Source organism: Aulostomus chinensis, chromosome 17 (genome assembly GCF_037954235.1).
Source record: "Aulostomus chinensis isolate RoL2024-O1b breed Wild chromosome 17, RoL_Achi_v1.0, whole genome shotgun sequence".
In the NCBI taxonomy this organism is placed as follows: Eukaryota; Metazoa; Chordata; class Actinopteri; order Syngnathiformes; family Aulostomidae; genus Aulostomus; species Aulostomus chinensis.
Genome location: NC_141336.1, coordinates 20,757,009 through 20,784,393, shown reverse-complemented (window position 1 = coordinate 20,784,393; position 27,385 = coordinate 20,757,009). Strand labels below are relative to the sequence as shown.

Sequence of the window (27,385 nt, the reverse complement as noted above, 5' to 3'; positions counted from 1 at the left end):
TAACCACGTCTAGTGGACAGTTTTGATATTTCAGCATAGACCAGAAAACTCCTGGACTCCACAGGGTCAGAACTTCTCGTGCGAGTCCTGTCGTCAGCAGAGCCCCGCCTTGGGGTTACAGAAGTAAGCCTGGTGAACAAACGCCATCAAAACTGCAGTGTCATCTTCGCTTGATCCAGTAGGTGTGTGTTTTCGAGCCTCACCTAGTGGATGCAGGAAGGGATCTTTGCACCAGAGTGGATGCACTAATCTGCTCCTCCATGCAAGGAAGAACAGCAGTCAGGTTTCGCCACCCTCTCGATCTATGGCAGAGCCACACGGAGGTGCGAGGGCCCTCTCATCACCACTTCCATCTCCAATGGGGGCGCCGGTGTGAGGGTGGCAGGAGCCGCATGTTTGCTCTCGGGTTTCACTCGCGAAGCAAATCAGATGTTGGTGGGGGGGGGGGGAGTGTCACATCTAATCTCACGTCTCTCAGAAGAACATAGACGAAGGTGCTAAAGTTGGGACCCGTCAATCTTTACATGTAAATGTAAATGTCAATTTCCCGAATGGAGATCGTTATATAAGTGCCCCGTGTGCTTCAGCTCTGATGTGAGTGCAAACGCAACTTGGAATCAACTTTGACCACAGTATCGGAGAAAGACAGAGCTATTGATTTGTCAGTCTATCACCTTAACCTGAGTGTTCCAGTGCTTTGAAAACAACAGGGATTAGACAGCGAACTCCCTGAGAGCCCACAGTGACTCATCACTCCATACTCTTGCCCTTTTATTGAAAAACCTTTTGTTCTCTGCTGTCATGTTGTTCTTTTGTGTTGTGAGACTACCTTTTAATATTTCATACCTTTTGGGACGGAGTCTTGCCGAAACGGAGGGAGATGGCGAAAAGGAAAAAAAAAAAAAAGGTTTTTTATTAATTCCTCCGGCTTTGTTGGAGCGTGTCACCTTCATGCTCCTCAAACCTGAGGAGGAAAACGTTGCCTCGAGAGAAAAGCCGGAGTCATTACTCTGCCTTCTGAATGACGGTTCCGCAAATATACGTGGCCGGCTCTTTCTGCATTCTGGATTCGCAAAGACAGAATGCAGCGAGGAAGCGAGCTCAACACATATTTGTTGGGGGAAAATACCCTTTTGTGTGTGCGGCACCGCTTTAAGCGACCCATACGACTGCATTTCCTGCCACCTGTGGGCCAGCACGCGAGGCTAGCTGTTCTGCTATTCATCACCTGGCTGCTAGCCCGGATGAACAGGACGCTGAGCGCCAATGGAACCTGGAAGTGTGGCTGACTTCACATCAGCTCAGGTAACCACGCGGGTGGTCGACTGGGTTCAAGAGTCACGAGGTCAGATGCTGGGTCCTGACTCAGGCGTCGCTCTCCGCAGTAACTGCCTGCGCTGATGAACTCCCTCATCGATAGGTCGGCAGTTACTGCTCTCACGGGCAGCCACGAGTGGCTCTGGCCACACATCTGTCACGGCAGTTCTTTAATACAGCGGCCACTCCAGCATCGACAGGCCTGTCTTTGTGCTGCGCGCTCTCAGTATTACATGGTTTGTGCAGTGACGGTGGTGGTGGTGGGGGGATTGTCTCTTGCGCTCTCCTCCCTGATGAATTGACTTCCTGTTTAGCGCAGCAGGCACGTACCCTGGCTTTGGTTCTGAAAATCTGTCACAAAAAAGAAAAGCAAACAAAAAAACAACAGCGCATGTCACCGCCGTTCACGTCACAGTGTAAACCCGTGCGGCGAGGAAACCGTGTCGTTTTTGTTTTGTTTTGTTTTTTTTTTCACTTTTATTTTCAGCCGGGCTTTCGATGATGCTTGTCGGCGCCGGTACGGGAAACAAAAACAAGCCTTTCATCCAACTTTTAAGTTGGATGAAAATAGGACGGGGCAGCATTGTGTAATGTTCCTCTCTGTTTCGTACAGCGCAACAACAGAGCTCTTGAATCGATTTACCTCCCTCACATGCAGCTGAGAGTGCACAGGGTGCCTGGTCGTATTTCCAGTTCACCACATGTTACTGTGTGAAGTGGTTTCAGTGAGTTACAACTGCGGCAGACAAAAAGCCTCTCGCACGCTAGACAGTTGGCGTGTCTCCTCCTGGAATTAATCCAATTTGATTAATTGTCCGTCTTAAAAGGGGGGGGGGGGGGATCAAGACGCTCTTTACGGCTATAATTATTATTACCATTATTATCCGCCGTGCTCCTAATCTAATGATTCACGCTCTTTCTAGATGCATTTTTGGACACAAAATGTAAGATGATAGGGGAAAAAAACCAACAACCCTAGGATTTATTTGAATATATTGTCCATTCTGACTCTGAATAAATAAAATGTCATCAGCATTCAGTAAATAGCAGTCATTAGTTCATGTTTTAACACGGCTCTTATTATAAAACCATAGAAATGAATCATTTTCTAAGGATGTTTATTTGTACCTTGTGATATAGTTATTATACTATATTATATATACGATACCTTTTAATAAAAATCATCTAATTACACTATCAGTTCATAAAGGCCAAAAAAGATGTATGCCTGCTCTCTATGTACATAACAAAAATACACAATACATGTTTATATGCACATACCTGAGCATAACTCAATAACGCAGGTTCTTCTACTTTGAATCCAGGCTCGATCCATGACAGAAAATACAGCCTATATGATAAAATGCAGTGATTCGGTATCGATTTATCAGCCGATGGGTGGCAGTGACGTATAAAGCGCTGCATGTCTGTTGGGTCCCAACCAAAAAGCCTCCCTGGAGCCCTAAACCAAAGATCTCTACCAGGAGTGTCCACAGCTGTCCGAGGTAAACACACATGGATTTAAGGCAAACAAATGGCCTAAAACAAAACAAAACAAACAAACAAAAACAACCCAGCATAGTTAGTGTTGAAGGGGAAACAGTGTTTAGAGAGTGAGATCTCCTCTTTACTCAGGCATGGGAGCGAGATATAAGTTCATATGTGCAGTTCAGCATCCTTTTGCAAAAAATGATTTTACACATGTGTTTTCATCCGACCTGCGGCACTGAGTCTGTAAAACACTCCTTGCTGGATCACTGTGTGTGTGTGTGTGTGTGTGTGTGGGGGGGGGGGGTGCGTTGGCCTAGGTTAGTCTCCTCTCAGGCCGCAGAACTTGGAGGAACAGTGGCAGCATCTGCAGGTGCCTGGTCTGGGTTGTCACTGCGCGCCTCCGTCTCCTCCTCATCCTCCTCCCTGCTCCTGTAGGGGTTCACACGGGTTTGAGACGCATGTCTCTCTCTACCCAAAGTCCCCGATCTCTCCGCGGCTCCCGCGCTTGTGTGGCCGTGGGAAGAAGCTGCGTGGAGTCTTTCCTCTCGCTGCTGGGAGTGCGCAGTTTCTGCTCGTTGGGAGACGCTCTCGGTTCTGGCGTCCCAATTAAACGCCCGGGTGTCCGGGGTTGTGTCCTGCCTGGTCTGGCTCAGAAATCGCAGCCCTGACTGCGTAGAGTTCCCTTCTGTCACATTGTTGCTTGTGGAAATATTAGTTGAGATGTTGGCGGAGCTGGTGACCTCCTCGGGCATACCCGGCTTCCCCGCGGAAGAGGATGCGCTGGTCGGCTTCCAGATGAGGCTGTAGTAAATAGCCAGGATAATGGCTGCTAGGGACACGGACAACACATAAGCAAAGACAGTGGCTAGTCTCACCCACTTCTTGTTAGTCTTAGCAGCCATCTTAGCCTTTTTGTCCCCTGTATAAGTGGCAGGTTTGCCCCTCTCCATATTGGGCATGAAGTCCCGCTCTCTCATATTGCCCCTATTTTTTCCTCGATGCTCCACCACCCCCTCCGTCTTGAAGGCTTCTTATTATCCACAATCCAAGAGAAGACGGGAACCAGAGAGCCGTGGAGAGAGATGCTGGACCACCTTGAACCGTCCGCACCGCAGGGCTCTTTCGCAGCTAAAACAAATCCTTGATATTCATTTGATCCGGGGAGCACTGCGCCTAATATTCGGCACCCAGTGCAGCATTGCGTCTCACAATGGACATCAAGCATCCACGGGCTGACTGCGCGTCTCAGCATCCGACAGTGGCGGGACAAACGTCTACCCCACACGACATTTCCAGGGAACAGCTGGCTGAGGGCCCACGGCGAATCCGCAGTACACGATTTGATGTCATTTATTAAAACGATTAAGTGAGATCATACGGTACACAACTGTCTGTCTTACCCAGCAAATGAAGTGGCTGGCTCAGCTAAAAATACAGGAGAGGGGGCGGGCGGTGGCTCTTAAAGAAGCAGCAGCTGTGCAGCAGCCCGAGAGGAAACCAGAGAGAGAGAGAGAGAGAGCACGTATACACATCACCTTCACACCTGGACGCCAGTGCTACTCATGACGTGTATCACTGCTGTAAGGGGGGGGGGGGGGTGTATTTGTCCAAGTGTTTACATCACACAGTGCACACCAGAGTGGAAAGGATGTGCGCACTGAGCCAGCAGACACTGGATCTGCTCTGATTCAGGACATTCTTACTCATTTGAATTCAGAATCAATCTGGACCTCTTCCCACTTGTTTGCTGACAATTTACCATCAGTTCCAGATATTTCGCTGTATGTGTTTATGAGTGTATCTCACATATTTTTCATCAAAAAAAGTAAAATAAAAAAAAAAAAAAGAAGAAGTGTTTGTTTACCTTCCATCCAGCAACCATCTGGATCATTGTGCAACGGGGCTGGCTCAGTTTCCAGTGTCCCAAACCCTTAACATATGATTCAGATATACAGATCTGTGTTCAACAAGTCTGCAAGAAGCACCGTAAAGAACTAATCACATGGTTGAATTGTTAATGGTAATTAAATGGGACACAGGACACAAACAATCCTGCATGCTGACATGCAGGAAGCTGGTTAATTTGCAAGCAGAAGGCATGGAAGCGCTGGATCAGCTGTACGTTGTTTTTTTGCTGACATTATTCCTGGAAGCAAAATAACGTAATGGACTTGTTTACCTTTACTTATGTCAAATATTTCAATTCAAATCAATAGCATCTTGGAGAAAAATGGTGATAGAGATTTCTTGTATTCGCGGGTTTATTCTAGTGATGTCCTAATGACTGCAGACAGTAGCACCCTCATTAACTTGCTCCGATGACGCTAATATATTCAAGTAATCGGGCCAGCAATGTTAAATGTGTGTTAAGCAATTGTGACCGAATTCTTCACAAAGAGTTCACACAAATTACCAAAATTCATTTGGCTTTAAAGCTGCTTAGCCCTGCGGCACGGTGGTGCAGAGGTCAGCACTGTCGCCTCACAGCAAGAAGGTACCGGGTTCAAGTCTGGAGTCTCCATGTTCTCCCTGTTCCTGTGTGGAGTCTGCATGTTCTCCCTGTTCCTGTCTGGGTTCTCTCCGGTACTCCAGCTTCCTCCCACAGTCCAAAGACATCAAGAGGGGACGAGGCTGACTGATACTCTAAATTGACCGTAGGTGTGACTGTGAGTGTGAATGGTTGTCTGTCTCTATGTGTTGGTCCTGTGATGGACTGGTGACCTGTCCAGGGTGAACCCCACCTCTCACCTGAAGGCAGCTGGGATAGGCTCCACCCCCCACCCCACACACACATACACAACCCTCAAGAGGATAAGCAGTAGAAAATGAATGGATGGATGGTGCTTTACCTCAAAAGTTGCAGTTTGACCCAGAATGATAACAAAGCAGCAACTAGAAATACCCGGAGACACTTGCATGTCTCTGCAATGGGTGTCTGTCATAGAGGCCTTGACCTCTCAGTTGCTCCTTGAGTCCCACGTGGACGTTTGTGGCAAATTTGGAAAAATGATTCCATGGCCTTGGAGAGGTATTACAATCGTGAGAGGACATTGACCTTGACCTTTGACCGACAAATCTTTTTAGTTCATCTTCCTGTCCCAGTGGATGTTTGAGTTTGATCTGACAAAAATAAATACCTGAATAAGTGAATCCCTCGAGGGATTCCAGAGATGAATGAGAATGGGACAGGCTGATGCGGAGGACAAGCTTTCTTGTTTGTGCGGGTTTTGTCACTTTGGGTCTCTGATTTTTGCCTTCAGTGCACCAGAGGTGAATGGAACTTTATTTTTGATGCTTAAATTTCAGAAGTTAGAAATGTAAATTACTGATAAATGAGACTGATGTAATTTTTTTGAACCAACATTTTAATATCGAAAGCAGAATAACAGCTTTTTTCTTCTTCTTCTAATTTTGCCTTTGCAGGCTCTTTGACATCCTCAGGTTTAGTCATGTTACATGTTTTTCTTGTCCACTTCATTTGCAATTCATATATCTTGGGGTGCGTCCTCCCTCGTACTGCCCGAGCCTGTCAGCTACACTTCACCTTGGAGCATCTTTTTGATACAGGGTTGATTGTTACACTAGTCAGTATTTTTGACTATGGTTCAGTTAGAGGTTATATAGCTGATAAAAGCTGAAGATAAAAGCAAAATGAATAAGAAAAGGTACTTTCTGGATCCTCCAGAGATCAAAGATTACCTGGTGAAAGGAGACAGATTCACCAAGTGGTCCGAGGTGAGTGAATATTTCAAGAAAAGTTCGTTCTAAACAAGTGGAAGAGAAATATTGGTGTGTTGAATCAAATCACTGCCACTCTAAAACTAACTTCCTAATACGCATCTTGGGTATTTTTGTGGTAGAGCAGATTATATGTCTGTGTTGACCTCTGATTTAAAATGAATGAACTACTTCTCCCTTAGAACTCATCTAACTCACCTTGAGTACGTCAAGTAGTTCTGTTGCAGAGACTGAAACAGTCCGGAACGTGTGAAGGTTAATCCCTCTGTGTCTCCACCAAGGACTCAACAAAGACATTCCCTGTCACCATGAAGATGGATCAGAGGGGATTTTACATCTACTGGGTCAATCAAAGCAAGGTGATCAATATCAGGAGACCGTGAAAAGAAAAAAGAAAGAAAGAAGAAGAAGCCGGGGTCACACAAACATGCCACAGCGTTTGAGTGCTGCCTCCAAACCTGGCTGATAAAACATGTATGAAATCCACGATGTGTGTAACGTGATGAGGATCTGTGTAAGCTGCGGGGTAGCCGAGCGCTGCATCGCATATTCTGATGCCAGCTGCTTGTGGAGATATTGATTAGTGCTGATGTGGGCTGCGCTGTGCTGCTGAACTCAAAGGAGAGGACTCTCTCTCTCTCTCTCTCTCTCAAAACCAGGCAACTCTCAGCGCATCAGAAACCCAGTGAAGCCTAACATCAAATATGTCTGGGTTACTGTGGACATCAACATGCTCATACTTGACAATGCAGTCAAATATTTTTCACACAAACAAAGTGAATCGCAGAGTTTTTGCACTTTGCCGAGGGATGACTTGTAGCTCAGTCCATATTTGGACTTTCGCCTACATGTAGAATTCAGTGATAGAGATGATTCTCTCTGCTTCTTGTTTCTAGGAGACAACGTTCTTGGATGTGGCCACCATCAGAGATACCAGGACAGGAAAATATGCAAAACTTCCCAAAGTGAGTATTGTGTAAATGTTTAATGTAGTAACCTACCCTCGGATCCAATGAAAACAATGCTCAGAACTTGCTTCAAGCTAACAGTGCGCGTCTCGCTTTTTCTGCGTTCTGGAGTAACAAAGAAGTAGTACAGGAGAGAAAAAATACCTTTATGTCCTCAAGACACTTGTTGTTGAGCACTTAAAAGACAAAAGACAGTTTGAGTGAAGTCTTACTTTAAGTTCAATTGAGTGTTTGATGTGAAAGGATGCAAAAAAGCCCTCAGTCCATCCATCAACAAGAGAGGCTCATTTGCATTGCAAACATGGCATCACACACACACGTTTCCGGGCTGTTCTCCTGCTACAGAAACACAGATGCGCACATGCAGACATAAACATGCTGAGACATGGTCTTAGATTTCACTCAGCTAGCTTGGGTGTGCGTGTGTTTCAGTGTGTGTGTGTGTGCACGCGCGCACATGTGTGTTTCAGTGTGTGTGTGCGCGCGCGCGCGCGTGTGTGTAGTTTTTCTTTATCAGGAGCAGACAGTTGTAGTTTCAGTTCCTTTCTGCCTCTCACTGGCCTCCACAGAGAGTTACAGCATGCAGCCATCTACAGCCCTCACCGAGGGTTCAGGCAGAGGTGAAATCTAATGGGTGGGAGGGTGCAGCAGAAAAAGGAGCACATTTTTCTTTCCCTTGAGTCCCTGGGGAGTTTTCGGAAGTGTCAGTGCCGGTGTCAGCTCCTCACATACAGGAAGTGCTTTGGTCTTCTTGCTGAGATTTGTATGAACACTTGTGTGTGTGTGTGTGTGTGTGTGTGTGTGTGTGTGTGTGTGTGTGTGTGTGTGTGTGTGTGAGTGTGAGTGTGTGTGTGTGTGCGTGCGCGCCCTTAACTTTGAGTGTGAATATGTTTGCATGTCCTGGTCAGCAAATTTGCATGTTGGAGAAGCTTCTGCTGCCAGGTGTTCAATTAGTGCAACACTTTTTCTTTTTTTTTTTCAGTAAACGGGGTTTAACATTTTGATAACACAACATTAGAAAATAATCACATGACTAGGTGATAAAAATCCTCAGTATCAACCAAAAACTTCTCATCACCTCTGCTCAGGAGGGAGGTTATACTTTCGGCTGCCTGTGTTTGACAGAATGACTGGATAGATCTGAATGAGGCCTGTTGTGTTTGGGAGCCGATCACACAGCGCATACAGGAATGGTGATCTGCTCACTCTAACATGGGAGATACGGATGGAATGGTCAGAGGCTAGAGTGGGCGACATCACACACACCGAGTGGGAGAAGGTGTTACTGTTCTCAAATATTACTCTTTGTTTCATCCTTACAACCACAAATTTCACTTCTATTCAACACATCCATTTTTGCAGGATGCAGGCAAATTTGTCTCGCTGAAAAAGACTGGCATTACCTGCAAGTAACCTCCAGTTGCCCCACGGACGCCCATGGCTAGGATTTTCAGGAGGGATATTAAAACAGGGACCACTGAACAAGCTTTATTTCCTCCAGTTTTGACACCACAAACATACAGCAATCTCCTGTCTCTCCTGTTTGGTTATAAAACTATTGGTGACGGCAGCTTCAGTCTTTGAGTAACAAGCCAGAGTTGGAGAGGTGTCTCTCAGATGAATCATTGTCTCATTCAGGGGAAACCAAAGTACGTACGGGTCAAAACGTGGCGTGCGCAGAGATTGATAAAGACTCTGTTACCTACTGTTGCAAGAGCAGGAACTGTGCACGCACGAGTCAGCAAAAATGGATGCTGATTTTAAGGAAAGGTTGAGTGAAGAGGCTCGTCTGCCCACATCTTTCTCTTTCTTCTGTTCTTCCTGCATGCATGATAATGCTTGTATGTTAATGAACAGGGTACATATTGACGATGTACATGTACGAAATGTGTCCTCCAAGTGGACACCAGAAAGAAGTAGTTGTATAGTTAGTGTTGAACAGAAGTGTTCATGTATGGCTCCATTTTGGAGTTCAATATCAGCAGTTGGCATCACCATGACAACGTCTAATCACAGTTAAAGCCTCCCAGTTGACTCAGATCAGCTGATAAAGCTGCGCCTCTGTTGTCTGCCGTGTTTACCAGACACTTGAGTGACATTTCTTCTTTATAACTTTGAGGTGAAACACATTGTTCCATCATGTATGACTGAGTTCTGCGTGGTCATCTCAGTGTCGGGATCAGCCGACCCTGAATTTGAACCCGTTACTGCTGCTACTGCTCTCATTCATGGTATAACTCCTAAATGTATTTCAGTCCCTGGCTCATGACTCATCAGTGACTTCATTTGTCTGCACGTCTAAGTTGGTTATAAACACATTGCAGGCCTGTAAAACTCCTTCTTTATTTTGACAGCATCCTAAAGTCCGCAACATCTTCAACCTGGATTTTCCAGACAGCAACCACCTCGCTAAAACCCTGACCATCGTCTCCGGCCCTGACACGGTGAATCTGACCTACCATAACTTCTTTGCCTCCAAGGAGAATGTGACACAGGTAATAAAGCACAGTCTACACTGGCTGTGTTATCAGCACGGCATCCTTCCTCTTGCTGTTTACAGTTCTGCTTTTTTTCCCTCCCTCCACTGAACTATTATCCATTACACAATGAGCCTTTGCTTCCCCTAATAATGCCCCCCCCCCCCCCTCCCTTTTAGTGTTATTAAACCTTATGAGTTCAATATCCGGATTTAATCAACGGCAATTGTTACTTGTTCAAACTCTCATTTCCTGAGTTGCTATTGTGGTAATGCCCTCTAGTGGTTGAGTTTGACAGGTACCTCTAATGGTTCAGGGTAAGGACATTTAAAAAATAACTCCTGTTGATGCTGTATGTTTGTCTTTGTTATTGAATTCACATCAGAACTGGGCAAATGACATTCTTGCAATCGTCTATAATGCTGCAAGACACAATTCCTGCCGACAAGTCTTCCTGGAGAAAATGTAAGTTTACACCATTACTACTTTTTTTTTTTCGAGTGAACGCAACCGAATTCAGATTATTTTGAACTGGCTTGTGTTTATGAGCCCTTGTGCGTTTGCTCTTAGATATGCTCGGCTTTCTCTCCAGACCAACAAAGACGGCAAGATCCCGGTGAAAAAGTAGGTTGGCAACTGTCTGACAGTAGTTTGTTTTAACAGTAGATCTCCTTATTTACATCTCACTGTTGTGTGTGTTTCACAGTATTTACAAGATGTTCCCTGCAGATAAGAAGAGGGTGGAAAGTGCTTTGGCGTCGGCACACCTCCCTAAAGGAAAGGTTGGAAACTAGACCTTTCAAATGTGTGCTTTTGTTTTTACTCTGTGGTCATTTTTGTTAAAGAGATTTGACGTAAATGTCACGTGTCCACTTTTCAGTATGAAACCATGAAGCCTGATGTCTTCACTGAGGCTGCCTTCAAGACTTTCCTGACAAATCTTTGTCCTCGGCCTGAAATCTACGAGATCTTCACTTCTTAGTGAGATAATCACTGCTTTGCTTCACTCGTGGCCTCCTGATAGCAATAAATAATGCATTTAATTGATTTATTGTTGAACGTCTTTGCAGAATGCTCCTCAAGGCTTAAATTATTTATCTGGTTAATTTGTCTCACGTTTATTTCTTTTAAACATTTGGTATTGGATCACGGTGGAGAGTATTTGGAAAGACCTACAGAGAATGCAGTTGCCTATTCTATCGAAATATTCTAAAAGTCTTGTTTAATGGAGTTGTGATGAGGATGAGCATCATTCACTGTGCAAACCAGCTCCAACAAACCCACCATGACAAAGGAGAACTTCACCAAGTTCCTCAACGAGAAGCAGAGGGACTCCCGGCTGAATGAGGAGCTGTTTCCACGTCTGCGGCAGGACCAGATCAAGGCGTTGATTGACAAATATGAACCTTGCACCTCTAATTCTAACAGAGGTGACCGTCCACCGTTGTTTTGTTAAATGAGCACTAACTGGTGTTTTTTTTAGAATCTTTTAAATGTTTTTCACCCGCAGGTCTGATTTCTCCTGAAGGCCTTTTATCCTTCCTGATGGGGCCGGAGACATCAGTCGTCATGCAGGACAGGCTGGCTAAGAGCCAGGACATGACCCAGCCCATACCCCACTACTTCATTAAGTCCTCCCACAACACATACCTGACAGGTCGCGTGCACCACTTTGAGTTTAGCTCATAAACCAGACCATCAAAAATGTTGACACAATGTGTCTCTCTTCTTGCAGCCAGTCAGTTTTCTGGCGTTTCCTCCCCGGAGATGTATCGTCAGTGTCTGCTGTCTGGCTGTCGGTGCCTGGAGCTGGACTGCTGGAAGGGGAAACCTCCGGATGAAGAGCCAATCATAACCCACGGCTTCACCATGACCACCGAGATCCTCTTTAAGGTGGTTGCGCTCAGTTTTCCTCATAAATCTGGGTCAATTTTCATGTTTTATTTGTTGGAATTGACGTTTTTATTTCATTATGATATACCAGATATATGTTTGTTTGTTTTCTTTTTGACGATGAAGAGATAGTGGGGAGAGAGAGAGAGGAAATGTGGGGAAAGGGAGTAGGACATACCACAAGCAAGGGGCCTTTCCAGGAACTCTTTTGACTCTTGTACAATGTAAACAATAGTGATGTAATACACAAACAGATACAAACAACAACTATATGTTGGAAATAACATACATAAGGTGTTACTGATGGTTTGGACCTTGCTTAACTTATCAGTCGATGGAAACCCGTGGAGCTGAAGTTAGGGATCCTTAGGAGAAATGTTTTGGTCAACAACGCACTCAGCCTCTGTTGCAAACTCTTCGAATGACTTCACATTCATCTAAACTTCGTTTCCACACACACGTATCCCCCCCCCCTTTTTTTTTTTCCCAGAAAATCATGTAATAAACCACTTTTGACACAACTCATCTCCTATTTTCATTATTCATTTCCATCCAGGCCAATAATAATGACACAGTTTATGAACCTTTATCATTTTCTTCAGTATATCAGCTGGTTAAAATATGATTTTGTAATTGTAAATTTGGTGGACCGTTAATATCCAACACCCTTTTTAGCCTTTTGACTTGGTTTGCGTGGTCTCAGTATGACGTCTTGACGTGTGCAAGTATCATAACAAGCCTTCAGAAAAACTGATAACTGCATTAGTAAAAGAGTGTGAAAGCACAGAAGTACACACAGACACACAGACACACACACACACACACACACACACCTACACACACACACACACACACACACACACACACACACACAGGAAGGCACTCCCGACATCCTATCAGACTCAACACTTCCATTTAAGGGCAGCCAGAGCTCCTCCGTCCGGGACAGTCTCAGGCAGAACACCTCAGCTCAGTTTCCTGTCAGCCTCTAGATGTGATAGATTTGACAGGGCCTCTGCAAACAGGCTCAACAGTTTTCCACGGTTGAAATATAAGCCTGCTGTTAGTTCTTTTCTTTGTTGTTTTTCATTGTATTGCTTTTTTTTATTTATTTTTTTTTATTACCATTAACCGTTTGCTCTTTTCTGTTGTGCTCTTCTGTTGCCATTGTATCTGTTCAATCTCAGTCCATCTAAAATAATAGTCAGGTTTGATAAATTTAAACCAAAATGCCTGTGCCTTGTTGATGTGTGACAGGACGTGATTGAAGCCATTGCCGAGAGCGCCTTCAAGACCTCTCAGTACCCCGTTATCCTCTCATTCGAGAATCACGTCGACTCGTAAGGGAGTTTTTCCATGACCTCGTGCTATCTAATGTTACTAGCTGAAATGAACCTCTCATTCTATCAGACAGTAACAGGTGGTACTCTGTTCCAGGGTGAAACAGCAGGAGAAGATGGCCAACTACTGCAAAACCATATTTGGTGATGCCCTGCTGACAGAACCGCTGGACAAATATCCAGTCAGTAAACTGCTGCAGCACAGTTCCCTGTCAAAACAATAGAGTTTGATATGTTTTGGCAATTTGTACACAGAATATTTATATAAATTGTCATCTCATCACAGTAGCATGAAGGCACGGTAAGGTTCATGTTTAATCTGTGTCCAATTTCTTATCTTTGCGAGACATGACCCTCGTTAGCTCGTGTTCTGGTCCAGCTGATTCATATCAAAAAACAACATCTGTGTCCTCTCAGTTCGGGCATCTTTGTGTTTGCACCGCAGAGAGAGAGAGAAAGAGAGCATGCTTACACACCTCAAACAATATCTGGTTCCACCACAAGTTCTGTCAAAGTAAAAATCATTGCAAATTTAGTTTTGCATTTGTTCGCACGTGGAGCTTAATCCTTCCATCTGGTTAAGGTCCAGTTGGTAACTGTCAAAACACTGACTTTTCATCAATTTCTATCATCACGTGCTTTTGCCCGCTACTTTTTTTTTGACCACATCGTCTGTAGAACATATACCAACTGTAAAACTGCTATTATGCTATCAGGCTAAACTAAGGTGGCTGGTGAACCTGGCTAAATTTCTTTCTTAGCAAGGTCACTGTTAGCATGTTATTTTTTAGCAAATACAGACAAATTAATTGCTTATCCGGTTGTAGAATCAATTTTTTTCTTGATGAAATGTAAATCTGTCAGAGTGCAGGTAATTTCATTCTGGTAGAGGTATAAATTGACTCGTGTATATTGATTATTTTTGCCTAAAACCGTCAAATTTCAAGATATTGCGTGTCAATTTATTCAAATGCATGTTAAGAGACTTTGTCAAGGAAATTTGTTAAAAGATTTTAAAATCTTAAACGTTCTTGAGTCAAAAATACCGGAATTTGCCCCAAAACATGCTATGTTAGAATATAGTTTTGTCAGTTTTGATCCCAGATCAGATTTTGTCTCTTCTACTGTTTGTTGCTTATATTTAGCTGAGGCAAGGCCAGCAGATCCCCAGCCCGTCTGAACTCATGGGTAAGATCCTCATCAAAAACAAGAAGGGCAGCCATGGGAAGGCGAGCCAGACTAAGAAAACCAGCACAGCAGCCAGTGATCAGACAACAGCCTCAGATCCAGACCCCCCTTCCCAGGATCCTGCCAGCCCAGCACTCAGCAGCCAGGAGAACCAGGGTAAACAAGATGGATGGCAAATTAGATTGTGTTCCAAAAATAAGTTTGCTTGGATATTTTAGGTATTACTCACATTATGTTTATATGTTTAATCAGAGGGAGACGCAGCTGTGGAGGAGAACGAGGAGCAAGAGGAGGCGGAGGAACAGGACGAGGAGAAAATGAAGACATCCGATGAGGTGGAGAACAACGATTGCGATGACAAGTTTATTGCTTTTACATCACCTGTGTCCACCCAGAGCAATTCAGACGGTTAACTTCCTGTCAATCGCTCACAGGGCACAGCTGGACAAGAGGTAACAGCGTACGAGGCCATGTCATCGCTGGTCAACTACATCCAGCCCAACAAATTTGTCTCTTTTGACAATGCCAGAAGTATGCTTCCCAAACTGAACAAACAGATTTCACAGCATGTACTCTGAAGAAGCACAGGTGAACAAATCAAAGACAGTTTGTGTTATGTAATCCCATTCTTGTCTTTCTTCGCAGAGAAAAACAAGAGTTACATCATTTCATCCTTTGTGGAGACCAAAGGGGAGACTATGATTGCCAAGACCGCTGTTGAATTTGTCGAGTATCCTTTAAGAGATGCTGTCAGGTTCCAAAATAATGTATCCTGTGTTTATGTCGGGGATTTAAAAAAAAAAAAAGCATACAAAATGCATTGCAGTCATTTCATCAGACATAAAAAATAATGATTTAATGCCATTCTTCCTTAATGGTTTCTCTCAGATACAATAAAAGGCAGATGAGTAGGATTTACCCCAAAGGAACAAGAGTGGACTCCTCTAATTATAACCCCCAGCCATTTTGGAATGTTGGCTGCCAGATGGTAGCGCTCAACTACCAGACCATGGGTAGAAAACACACATGTCACCAGACACACCACTAATTACCGCAAACATAAAATACCACACAGCTGTATTTGTTTACATATTTAATGTCCTGTTGCATTTTTTTTAAACCTGAACTTCTCTTTTTCACCACAGCAGGTCAGTGTTGTACCTTTTTGAGCTGCGCAAGGCCTCTGATGTGCTTTGCATCCCAACTGCTCCTCCCTTTTGCTGGGGAAAAGGGTGCTTGAATGGGTTTTTTTTTGTGTGTGTCCGTTTTCAGATTTCCCCATGCAGCTGAACATTGCTCTGTTTGAGTTCAATGGGAGAACAGGCTACTTACTCAAACACGATGTCCTGCGGCGCGGTGATAAGAAGTTTGACCCGTTCTGTGACAGGATTGACACGGTTGTGGCAAGCACACTGACCATAAAGGCAGGTCCACATTAGAAAGCATCTCTTGTTTTAACCATGCATGTGGAGAGTTCGGCATGATGGTAGCTTCATATTTTATTGTACTCTAAAGTAGGGATACTGATGAATAAGCTTTACAGCTGTGAATTGTTTCTGCTCTTCTTCAGTGAGCAGTAAATTAGCTAAGATAGCCTTTATTTTGCCATTTTTGCTTGGTTGTGTCACGAGTATGGAGGATGAATTCAGAACGATGCAAGCTCCCTGCTGTAAATGGTTCCTGGTATTCAGCAGGACTCAACACAAGAGACAAAAGCGAGTTCTATTTATACCCACTGTGACCTGAACACGAGTCCATAGTACAGTACACTGGTGATCGTTTTGTACGTGCAGGTCATCAACATTGCTCAACTGTCTCACCAGATCTACTCGGGCCAGTTTCTGTCTGAGAAGAACGTGAAAACAGGGGTTGAGGTGGAGGTGATTGGGCTCCCCGGAGACCCCAAGAAGAAATATCGCACCAAATGGTCCACCACACCCAACGCTATCAACCCCGTGTGGAATGAAGAGCCTTTTGTTTTTGAGAAGGTCTGTTTGTCGCCAAACATGTTCACATATGCTACAGCATGTATGAGAGATAATGTGTCAGCTGGCATTGCGTTGAAAAACACATTCATACGGTGGACTTAAACCCATGGCCACAGGCTAGCAGGGAGGCTGAAGCTTGTTGCTCACACATTTATTCACTGATATGTTACGCTCACACTGAAGGATAAATTCAGACCAAATCTGGCAGACAAAAAAAAAAAAAAAACACAAACATAAACCAAAAACAGACAAAAATCCCCCTGCAGGTTCTCTCATACAGCACTGCTAAACAGTGCCCACTTGCTTCAATTGTGCTTATAGATTTTTTTTTAGTTTAAGGGCTGGAAACAGAGGACAGGCTCTCACTCTGAACCTGTCAGAGGTTGAGTATCACATTCCCGGTTTGTTGTTTAATGGCTGTTGGCGCCTAGTGAGATCATTCGAAACTCACAAGCTCAGGAGTTACGCTATGAAAACTCTGGATCCCCTCCGATCTATCATGATTATGAGAATACTTGTACTGTACGAACTCTTTCAGCGTAATGTTAACTGTCGTCAACTATGAGAACCAGTCAGGAGCTACAGAGAAGTGGCTAGAACCCAGCAAGGACGAGAACTTTCTAATTAATCAAAATGGTCTTCGATGGAGGGGTTTCAGGTGGAGAGCCGGGGCTCAGCTCTTGAGCTGGTGGAGATACCGATGGGCCCACCGGACTACACAACTGTTGCAGCATCTCATTTGGTCTGAAACCAGCCCTCACTCTCATCCAGGGCACAGCACCAGTCTTACCTGGGTTGTGTAACCAGGACTTTCCTCTACTGTGTTGAAACTACCACAGGCATGGGAGGGAGGTGTGCTAGCATGGAGGCTTTAACCAACGGGAACTAACATCCGTTATACCCCTGTCCAGGTGTCAGCACGGCCCTGTGCCCGCTGGCTACCTTCTCATAAGCTTTTCCTGCTGTGTTGTTGTTGTTGTTGTTATTTACCATGATGTACTTGTTGTTGTCTCTCATTACTGATAGATTCTCCTTCCAGAAATGGCATCTCTGAGAATTGTAGTCCATGAAGAAAATGGTAAATTCGTGGGACACAGAATCATCCCCATTGATGCGATCCAGTCAGGTCAGTGAACTGGAAAAACCCCTTCATGCTTCATCTAATCTGCATAATTTAAAACATCAGTGAGCCATTCAAGGCCTCGGGATGTTTACTCACTTGTTTTAGCCAGCTTGTCGATCAAGGGAGTTGCTGCCTTGTATGTTTTATACCCTGCAGGCTTCCATCACATCTGCCTGCGCAGTGAGAGCAACATGCCGCTCACTCTGCCCGCGCTCTTTGTGTTCATCGAGGTCAAGGACTACATCCCCGCTGCTTTTGCAGGTGCTTGGCTTTTCACTCAGTGTTTTTGCATATGAATAATCTCTGCTAAAGCTAAATTTATTTTGCTGGAGTGACAGTTGGGGTCAAGACACCGATTCATTGTGTGCAGCTTGGTTTCACATACATTCAAATTCACTCATTTGATTATATTTCAGATTTCACAGATGCTTTATTCAACCCGACAAAAGACACAGAGAAACCCACAAAGACTCCGAAGGAGGTGAGGAACAAAACTGATAGAGCAAATTTAACAGTCAACCATCATTTTTATAAAACTGATACATCAGCAATGTCCCCAGTTCTCTTATGAAACCTCAACAGCAGCAGATACATTTCTGGAAGATGAGCAGCCTCGCTAGATTGTGATGGTACTGTTATTTTTGCACCCGTGCAGTCATCCTCAGATTACATTTCACCGTATGAGTTGCCTCTTGTGGCCCAAACCCCCACTGAGAAGTCTAAAGAAAGTGAAGCACCAGGTAATGACAAGTGTGAGAGGAGGCCTTTTGGTCATGTCCCTGATTTGCAGCTTCACGTCTGTGTTTAGAAACTCTCTGACCACTGACGTGCTGGGTTTTGAATCTTGACTAGAGCCTACACCAGCCGTTGAGGCCAGTGAGCTATCATCCCAGGCTTCACCTGGGACAAATACAGAGGAAGAAAGTACAAAAGATTCTCCACCACTACCTGCAGCAGAGGCTGCTCAAGCTCCTGATGAAAATGCAGGATGTGCCACATCTGATCTCGAGTCAGCCAAAGAGGTTGCCCCTGAGAAGGAGGTCGTCCCTGAGGCAACTCCAGACGACAAAGAGGAGCTAAGCATCAACTCTACGATTGCTGCGCCTGTTACAGATACAAGAGATGCAGAACCTGTCAGCGTTCCCATGGAGGTTGAAGTAGAACCTGTTGCTGTACCTGCACCCTCTCCACTTGAGTGTGCAGGACCAGACAACTCACCTCCACCATCGACTTGTACTGAAGGTAAGACTGAAGTGCCAGACTGTAATTAGATACTTTTGAAATGCATACGTCCTGCCCACACAAGGGTTGTGTGTGTTTATGCTGCAGAACCTTTGACTGTGACCACCGAGGATCTGACACAGCACAAGAACTACTTGAAGGTCATCAAGCATCAGGAGAAAGAGATGAGAGAAGCAGAAAAGAAATACCAGAAAAAAGCAGAAGATCTGATTCAGAACTACTCCGACTCCTTCAAGGCCATCAAGAAGAAGGCCTCACTGAAGAAACAAGAGTAAGGGGATCTATTTCTCCATATTTGCTGCCATCCTAACCTTTCAGAGGCAGCATTTTCACTGTAGACTGCTGTCTTTCCATAAAGAAAGTAGTGAATTCTACAGCATGTCGATAGAGACCCTAATCAAGTTGTTGTTTTGATCAATGTCATTAATGAGATTATATTTAGGCGCACTGAGAATACTCCTCAGCTAATGTGCTTTACTAGCTGCAGCATAATATTAGGACGGAGATAGCAGCTAAATTAAAATGGGCTGTCAGCTCTAATGCGCTCTTCAACACAGCATGAACGCTGCTGCATGATTTCCTGAAACTCCACGGTCCCGTTCATGTTTCTGTACATTGAAGGACAGTTTGTCGATAATTGCTTTGCTTTATTATCGTATTTTGTTTCCAACCAGGGGAGGAGGAAACCCCCCTGTCTCCTGTGTTCAAATTGAGAGAGCTCAGGAGCAGAAGGGGAAAATGCACGCTGAGCTGCAAACGATGTGGACGGGTCAGTATGAGCAGATGAAGAAGAAGAAAGAGCAGTGCGCTACAGAGGTTAGTTTCCTCTATTTGATTCAGAAACACACACCGTAGGCAGAAAGCAGCCCTTTTTTTTGTTGCTGTTGTAAATAAAGCTGCACTAATCAATATTTTAATGTAACCAATAAATCAAAGTGACACATTTGTGAAGCGCTTCTCTTGATAAATCCTCTGTATCGTTTCCACCCAACACTAAAGGTGACACAGACCCGGTTAGCAACTAGCATAGTGTGATATTTATATATCTACACCCTACATAATATATGCTTATATGTTAATTAATCAGTACAGGAGTGGAAGAGGAATGAGTCCAAAGACCCAGAAATAAACTGCTGCTGAAGGTCCAGGCCCCTTCTTTCGAAGTCAGTGTTCGTTTTTAAACTGCTTTTCACAGGCCTAGCATGTTTTCACGTTTTGCTCTAAAGTGTAAAATATGTCAGGGAATATAATTCTGATGGAACTTTGAAGCTTTTACGTGTCTAAAAATAAATGCCGTTGCAAAAAAAAACAAAAAAAAAAGATTCTACAGAGTTTGTCGCAGATGTTTAAATGTCATGATGCAGATGAGAGACGAAGTGCAAAATCAGTGGCGGTGCTGTTAAAGTCCTGTTTATTGTCAGCTGTTTTATGTCCAGCAACTTTGTTCAGAGTATCTTGCTGTTTAAAAAAAAAAAAAAAAAAGAAGTTTATTTTTTAGAAATAATGCAAAATCCAGTTTAAAAATTCCATTGGCTTTTGGTCCTGTGAACCTATGTCAATGCTAGCTTCCAGGTCGGACTACAAAAATACTCGTGGCGACCAAACTTAGCGTGATAGTCCAACCCAGATGGAGGCTCATAGCTCATTTGTTTCTGCTCAGGTTGCAGAAGCGGAGGATTTCCTCGTCTCTGTAACTAAGTGCTTGCTCACAGGGGAATCGTAGGATCTCTGTAAATTAATAAAGACTGCAGTCTAGACCTGCTTTTCATGAAAAGAGCCTTGAGTGACTCCTAAAAGGATTTAGGTGTCATTTGGACGCTACTGGTAAAAAAAATTGGCTGTCTTGTTCATACATGCATCATCAGTATCTTTTGATACCAGCCAGACACAGATGTTTTTAAATCAAATTCAAGATCTGCTCCTTGTTCTTCTGTAGCCTCTTTCCATGTGCTCCTCATACGCTGTTGCCTGTATTTAATTTAATGCTTCAGCCAAAGTTAGAATTCATTTCATTGGGTCAGGAAGCATTCACACCTCTCGAGAGAGCCTAATTTCACCTCTGTGCACTGTGTGTGAGAAGCCAACTCTTTATTGATTATACATCAGACTCGGGAGCTCTGGGGTGCTCTTAGCATAAGCTGTGAATCTGCATGAGACCAAAAGGTCAATCAGGTAATTTTCCAAGGGTTGCCAACTCACTGGTTCAGTCTAACCGGCACCGTAGAAGTGTTGAGAAGGAGGTGACAGAGTTCATGCTACGCAAAAACAGAGGGATAATTTTAATCAAATAACAGGCAATTTAATGACACACAGCATAGACATTGCTTCTAAGAGTCATTCAAGTCCCTCTCTTTTTTTCTTTTCTTTTTTTTTTGTGTTTTTTGCTCCTGATCTTGACTGAGAAGGTGTTACTTCCTTGCTCTTCTGTGACAGAGACTGGCTAAACTTTTGGAGATGGCCACAGACAGACACACCAGTGAACTGAAGACCCTGGAGAGGTGCGAGAGCACATACAACACATTTGGGACATGCTGTACACAGTGGGAGCACAGGGGAGTCTATGCAATCTGTGCCCTGGGATTTTAGTGTGAAACTGGCTCTGTGTGTGTGTGTGTGTGTGTGTGTGTGTGTGTGTGTGTGTGTGTGTGTGTGTCATCTGAGGTGAAGCAACCTGACATTTAAAAAAAGGAATACCTCAAATAATGAATGAATTACCTCTAGCGTCCTTCAGATGGCTTATGCCGTCGTGTGTACGTATGTTATCCCGAGTCCGGCTGGCACATGGTTATCTCAGGACAACCATTATCCAACAGGTGTTTAAACAGCAGCAGAGAAGCAAAGGCAGCGCTGTCATCTACCTCTGCACACAGACACTAGAACATCACACTAAAGCCTTCCTTTATCTACAAAGAAAAGGTCACATCAGATACACACAGCCCTGCAACCCATGCTTAAGCAAAAGGTTATTTATAGGTTTTTTTTTAAATTTTAAACATAATCAGACAGAGACCCTTCTTTTCTTTTATTCCACAGTGACGCCAAAGAAAATCAGAGGAAAGAGAAAGCGAGGTGAGTTCACAGCACGACCCTGCCTTCAGCGACTGCTCAGTTCATCGCTGTCCCTCTCGCTCAGTCGCATCTAAAATGAAAGATAAATGAGAGGACAAATGACGAGGCGCGGCTCAGCTGCCACATGGCATTGCACATTAACACGATGCTTAAGAAAGTAATCATTATAATTGTCTTCTCAGGCTGAAAAAGACAAAGAGCACAGAGCTGCTAGATGAGATGAGTCAGACTGTTGGTGCAGTAAGTATAAAACAAGTCTGTTTTTAACTCACTGAAAGTAGTACATTTAGAGATGTTTTGAGAATGTATGTGTCACCAATTCAACCTCCACATGTCACGTCAGGGAAATAAATAAATGAGATGAAGACAGAACAAGAAATGTTTGAATTGGAAAAAACCCAACAACGTACAAATGGTCAGAGATTTAAAAAAAAATAAAAAAAATCGCAAGGTTCTTGCCATAAAACATTTGAAATGAACGTATTTACTGTCCAAAAATAACATTACAGATGCTGGCACAACTTGATATTCTTCTCCTTGTTGCAGCACAAATGTGAATTAACATTCATAACCCTTTCCCAACACACACCTGTTCCTGCACAGGCTTTTCAGACCTGAGTAAACCCGCTAATACAAGCCAACGATCCCGTTCCCTCCTTCCCAGGAGACGAAAAGTTGCCCTTTTGCACCAGAAAGAAGTGATCATGGAGTCAAGATGGTATCCCAGTGTAGTGTCTTGCAGCAGTAGCAGTGTAGTATTTTTGGCTTCTGTCTGTTTTTGGAACTGAGCGCTGACTGAACAGTGTCAGGGGATCACTGTTTGAACACAGACGGGTTGAATTTGTGGCTTAGATAACTTGAGGTTGTGGAAGTTGAATTTCACTTCAATTTTCAGTTTACTGTTACCTTGCCTGCTGATCAGAGCCCAGCCGTTGCGTACTCATGTGGACGGCAGGATGATGTGACCAGGGAATGAAGGCCCATTAAAGCTGTTTCCATTGCAGAAAAAAAATGTGGGCGTTAACAGGTTTTTATGTCCAGTTGGAATGGGGCTTAAGGGTCCACCTTCACCGAATCAAGAGAAGGAATGAGGACCTGGGACAGATGAGAAGTAGCAGGCCGACAGCAGAAAAGAAGGCTCTTAGGTTGGGTGGCGTGGAACGGTCCTGCTGAAAAAAATGCCAGGACTGAATTTTGTTCTCATCTGACCCTGGTAACAATGAACACTAGAACAAAAACTTGTCTTGAACAACACACCTGTTTGAACATCCATCCATTTTCTACACCTGTCCTGTTAAGTGGGGGGGGGGGGGGGGCTGGAGCCTATCCCAGCAGCCTTCAGGTGAGAGGCGGGGTTCATCCTGGACTGGTCACCAGTCCATCACAGGGCCAACACATAGAGACAGACAACCATTCACACTCACAGTCACACCTACGGTCAATTTAGAGTATCAATCAGCCTCGTCCCCTCTTGATGTCTTTGGACTGTGGGAGGAAGCCGGAGTACCAGAGAGAACCCACACAGGAACAGGGAGAACATGGAGACTCACACAGAAAGATCCCGTGCCCGAGCCAGAGCTCGCACCCAGAACCTTCTTGCTGTGAGGTGACAATGCTGACCACTGCACCATCGTCTCCTGATACATGACATGTTTCACCTTATATCTAGTCTTTATGCTATGCTAGGCTAAGCTGCTTGCTGTAGTCCACATTATGGAAGTGGTACCTTGGTTGAAATAGTTTTTTTTCTTATGCCTGACAACCTCTAACAGACCTATTTGACTGAGCCAAGATAGCTGTTTGACCTTATTTCCACTTTTATGCTAAGCTAAGCTAACCAGATGAAAGTAGTGGCATGTGACACCTTTTTTTAACTACTGTATAAGCTGCACACTGAAACCGCATGTAACAGGTACATGTGTCCATCAAACAGCATTTCTGTCTCATCCACCTCTCTATCCAACTCATACAAGAGTAACTATGGTTACAAAGAGGCAGCAAGAGTCTTACGATTGGAACAAAACATGAAAAAAAATCACCTTAGGCGTGTAACAGTGTTATCCTTTCATACATCTGCAACCATGTTCAGATACACCCACGCGCTGCTTACTGATACACACAAAGCGTTGAGGTGTAAGCACACAAACACGAGCGTACAATACACACCCATTCGCTCCCATCCTTTTACCCGGTAAGTACAGTTCAGTGGACTCTGACCACAGACCAGACCCGTCCATTACTCAGGAGCTGTTTACAGAGAGCGGGCTGATCCATGTGTGGTTTATGACTCACCGAGCCCTCGTCTTGTTCATCTGTCAGCTCATCAGAATTCAGACCTGTTGTGTCTGGGTTAAAGACCAGCCAGTTTTCTGAATGACTCAAGCCACCGTTATCCCTCCCTATGCATTAGGGTCACGTTGCACTTCATTTTCGTCTGCTTAATCAGCACTTGCCCATTAATTACGGCAACTATTTATAACACAATCGGTTGTTTAATCAGCCTCAGTATTGAATAGCCCGCTGCAATAAGAGCTGTGTAACTAGAGCAGAGGAGGCAAACCTGCTTTGACTTAAACATATTGATTCTTTTCGCTCTGGTTGCATCCCAGGGGTGTATTCCTCTCCCTATACTGCATACACACACTCAGAGGGAGAAACCCCAGAAAATGAACTGCTTATATACTCAAACTAAAAATCGATGACGCTTTTTACCGGTGACATGTTGTGCTGTGTTTTGTTGTGTTGTTACAGCCATTAGATTACAGTCCTCAGCAAGAGACTCTGATGAGGAAACAGGCTGCTACGCTGGAGGAGATTAAGGCTCTGACTAATCAGGTGCACACACGGACAATAGGAAACACGCTAAGGAAGACATTGCGTCGTTGTAAATGCAAAGTTCGTTTGGCATGTAAGGGCGATACACCCAGAAATTGTATTTTTCTCTTTAAATAATATTTACAAATGGCTCACAAGGATTTTTTTCACTCCTGCATCATTTCTTTGCAACTCTAGATTGCAGAAAAAGACAGCCACACATATTTAGCTCGAAGCTAATGACTGCCATCCATCCATCCATTTTCCATTCAGGGTCACGGGGGGGGGGGGGGGGGGTTCTGTCTAGAAGTCAATCCCAGCTGACATTGGTTGAGAGGCGGGGTTCACCCTGGACGGTCGCCAGTCCATCGCAGGACCATCAGGAGCAATTAGGGTTCAGTATCTCAGTGTCTTGCTCAAGGATACTTGGACAGGGTCACTGGAGGAAGTGAGGATCGAACCAGCAACCCTTTGGTTGCTAAACGGCAACTCTACCTCCGAGCCATGCCGCGCCTGCTAATGACTGCAGCAAAACTTTTAACAAAAAAGTCCTTTTACAAACTCCCAAACACATTGTCGAGTAAAATCCATGTCTTCTGAGTGTGAGTTAAAAATTTGGTTCAACAGAATGCACCAACTGGTAGTGCTGGGTGCCGCCATGAATGTGCACCAAACCAGAGGAACTATTGTTTGCTTTTGGCCCGAACCAAATTAATAGTGGATTACCGAGCATATGTCTCCCTAATGAAGATATGGATTATACCAGAAGATGTGCACGAGAGTTCCTAATGTGACATTTCTGAGAGTTTTGCTGTTGTTAGGCGCCATTAGCTTCAAGCTAAATATGCGCGGCTGGCTCTTTCTGCATTCTTCAGTCAGAAAGTAGTGATGCAGGAGGCAAAAAAAAAAAAAAAACATCTTCACGAGCTCAACACACCTATTTGTGAATATTTGAAATGCAAAATGCAGTTTGGGGGTTGTATTGCTTCAACTCTGAAATGCCATAGCTTGTGTGTGCCAGCTTTTGTCCCCATAATGTCTCTGTGTAATGAGACTTGTTCACACAGTGTGATGAATACAAGTAAACTCATTTGCCCACAAGCATATACCGATAAACTCATCTACAATGCAAACTAGGCCAGTAAATCCCTGTTTTTCCAATTAGGCTTTCATGGCCCATCTGTGTGTTTAGCGACTATATAAAAAAAAAAAAATGCTGCTGAGTGACACATCTAGTTTGAGAGACTCAAAGAATACAGGTCAAGCTTCTGCCACCGTAAATGACTGTAGTGTAAAATGACAATGCTTCGCATTGAATCATGAAAATCTTGGCAAAAAAAAAAAGAGGCGTTTGAGAGTTTAGAGATTGATGCGTGAACGCCAGATGGATTGTGTGTTTTTATGCCTCACCAGTAGTATTAGTTTAGTTTACAAATACATTTTTTTTTGGGGGGGGGGGGGAATGAGCAAGGTAGTGGGTAGCTTTCAAATGAACTTTAAACCTGCAACGTTAATCGTTTTAACATGTATTTAACAACCTAGATTCCGTCAATCCATGAAAGCAAGCCATCAGCTCTTATTTTGACCCGTGTCAACAAAGAAATCCATTCTTTATAGATTATGAAAATCATCCAAAGGAGGAAAGAAACAACAACATGGCCGACCCGTCCTTATAAGAAGCTTTTAACCTCTAATTCTATCTGCAGCTTAATCAGGAGGCCCTGAAGGAGCACGAACAGAAAATGAGGAGTCTGCCAGCAGAGGTGAGGGAGGCTGTCAATGCGTGTGTGGGAGGTCACTTCCCTGAACTTGTCGACCAGGCTGCCAGCATTACAGAAGAAGGAGCCAATTTGTATGGGGATGTCTTCTTGGGCTAAATGTGCCTTTTTTTCCCCTCTTTTTAAAAAAAAAAATCCCTGACCCTTCAGTTAACCATCGAAATCGCGAGGCTCCGTTTGATTATTCAATTTAGAAACCCTGCTTTCACAATGTTTTTTTTTTTTTGCTGTGCACCAAATGTTTCGATGATTTTTGGGAGCGATTTTCATTTTGTTTTTGACTGTTGTGATGCTTTTCAGCATCGCGTGGCTGAAAATCCTTGGTTGGTTGTCGTAGTCTTCTTCTTTTCTTCATTGCTTTATTAGTAAATTCCAAAAGAGGGATGGATGTAGCGAGAAAAATATATCACTTTTAGTCTCGACGTGATTCTTCTTCTCAGAGCCAGAGAAACGTCCTTCATTCTCAGATGTGTATGTGTTGTTGTAGCCAATAAAACCCTCACACATGGACATCACAACGTGCGACAGCAATGCATGCATTTCCCGTTTGTGATCGATTTTTTTTCTTGGGACGAGCAGGCCTTAATAAACATAAAACTACACTTTGATCAGTTTTTTTGGGTGTCACTGAGTCCATCATAGCACATCAGCAGCCAGATATTTTTTAGTTTGGATTTGTCAAATGTATTTTTTAAAATTTATTTATATTCCTAATGATCATCTGCACCTGAGCAGGTGTGTCTGTTTCTCTGCTCTATTTGGGATTGTGGTGAATTTCTGGTGTGAGCAGTCCGACGAAAGAGCGATACTCTTTTTCCAGATTTCTTCATTTGCATACTTTTATGCGTCTGAAGAATTGAAATGATGTGTTTCAAAAGCAAAATGCACGGATAATAATATTAAATTTTGATTACATTATTAAATGAGAACCCAGGTACTCAGAGACATACAGTAATTAT

At 43.9% G+C, this 27,385-nt stretch overlaps 2 protein-coding genes across 2 annotated transcripts; one reads left to right on the top strand and one right to left on the bottom strand.

Annotated features, from left to right (window-relative positions):
- Positions 1 to 1,195: 1,195 nt before the first annotated feature.
- Positions 1,196 to 27,385, top strand: plcb2 (phospholipase C, beta 2). Its single transcript, XM_086182891.1, has 31 exons — positions 1,196 to 1,305; positions 7,443 to 7,511; positions 9,869 to 10,009; positions 10,377 to 10,456; positions 10,562 to 10,615; positions 10,698 to 10,773; positions 10,872 to 10,972; positions 11,261 to 11,421; positions 11,502 to 11,648; positions 11,727 to 11,884; positions 13,142 to 13,224; positions 13,322 to 13,406; positions 14,370 to 14,568; positions 14,665 to 14,747; positions 14,847 to 14,943; positions 15,058 to 15,142; positions 15,301 to 15,425; positions 15,685 to 15,836; positions 16,236 to 16,400; positions 17,427 to 17,526; positions 17,680 to 17,784; positions 17,940 to 18,004; positions 18,179 to 18,263; positions 18,376 to 18,765; positions 18,853 to 19,036; positions 19,440 to 19,581; positions 21,199 to 21,263; positions 21,799 to 21,834; positions 22,017 to 22,074; positions 24,586 to 24,669; positions 26,355 to 27,385. Exons 1-31 carry the CDS (start codon positions 1,267 to 1,269, stop codon positions 26,523 to 26,525), a joined length of 3,585 nt encoding a protein of 1,194 aa, XP_086039017.1. The 5' UTR covers positions 1,196 to 1,266; the 3' UTR covers positions 26,526 to 27,385.
- On the bottom strand, positions 1,440 to 4,245 carry LOC147246737 (uncharacterized). Its single transcript, XM_086182674.1, has 2 exons — positions 2,599 to 4,245; positions 1,440 to 1,668 (listed from the first exon to the last, which is right to left on the bottom strand). Exon 1 carries the CDS (start codon positions 3,783 to 3,785, stop codon positions 3,138 to 3,140), a length of 648 nt encoding a protein of 215 aa, XP_086038800.1. The 5' UTR covers positions 3,786 to 4,245; the 3' UTR covers positions 1,440 to 1,668; positions 2,599 to 3,137.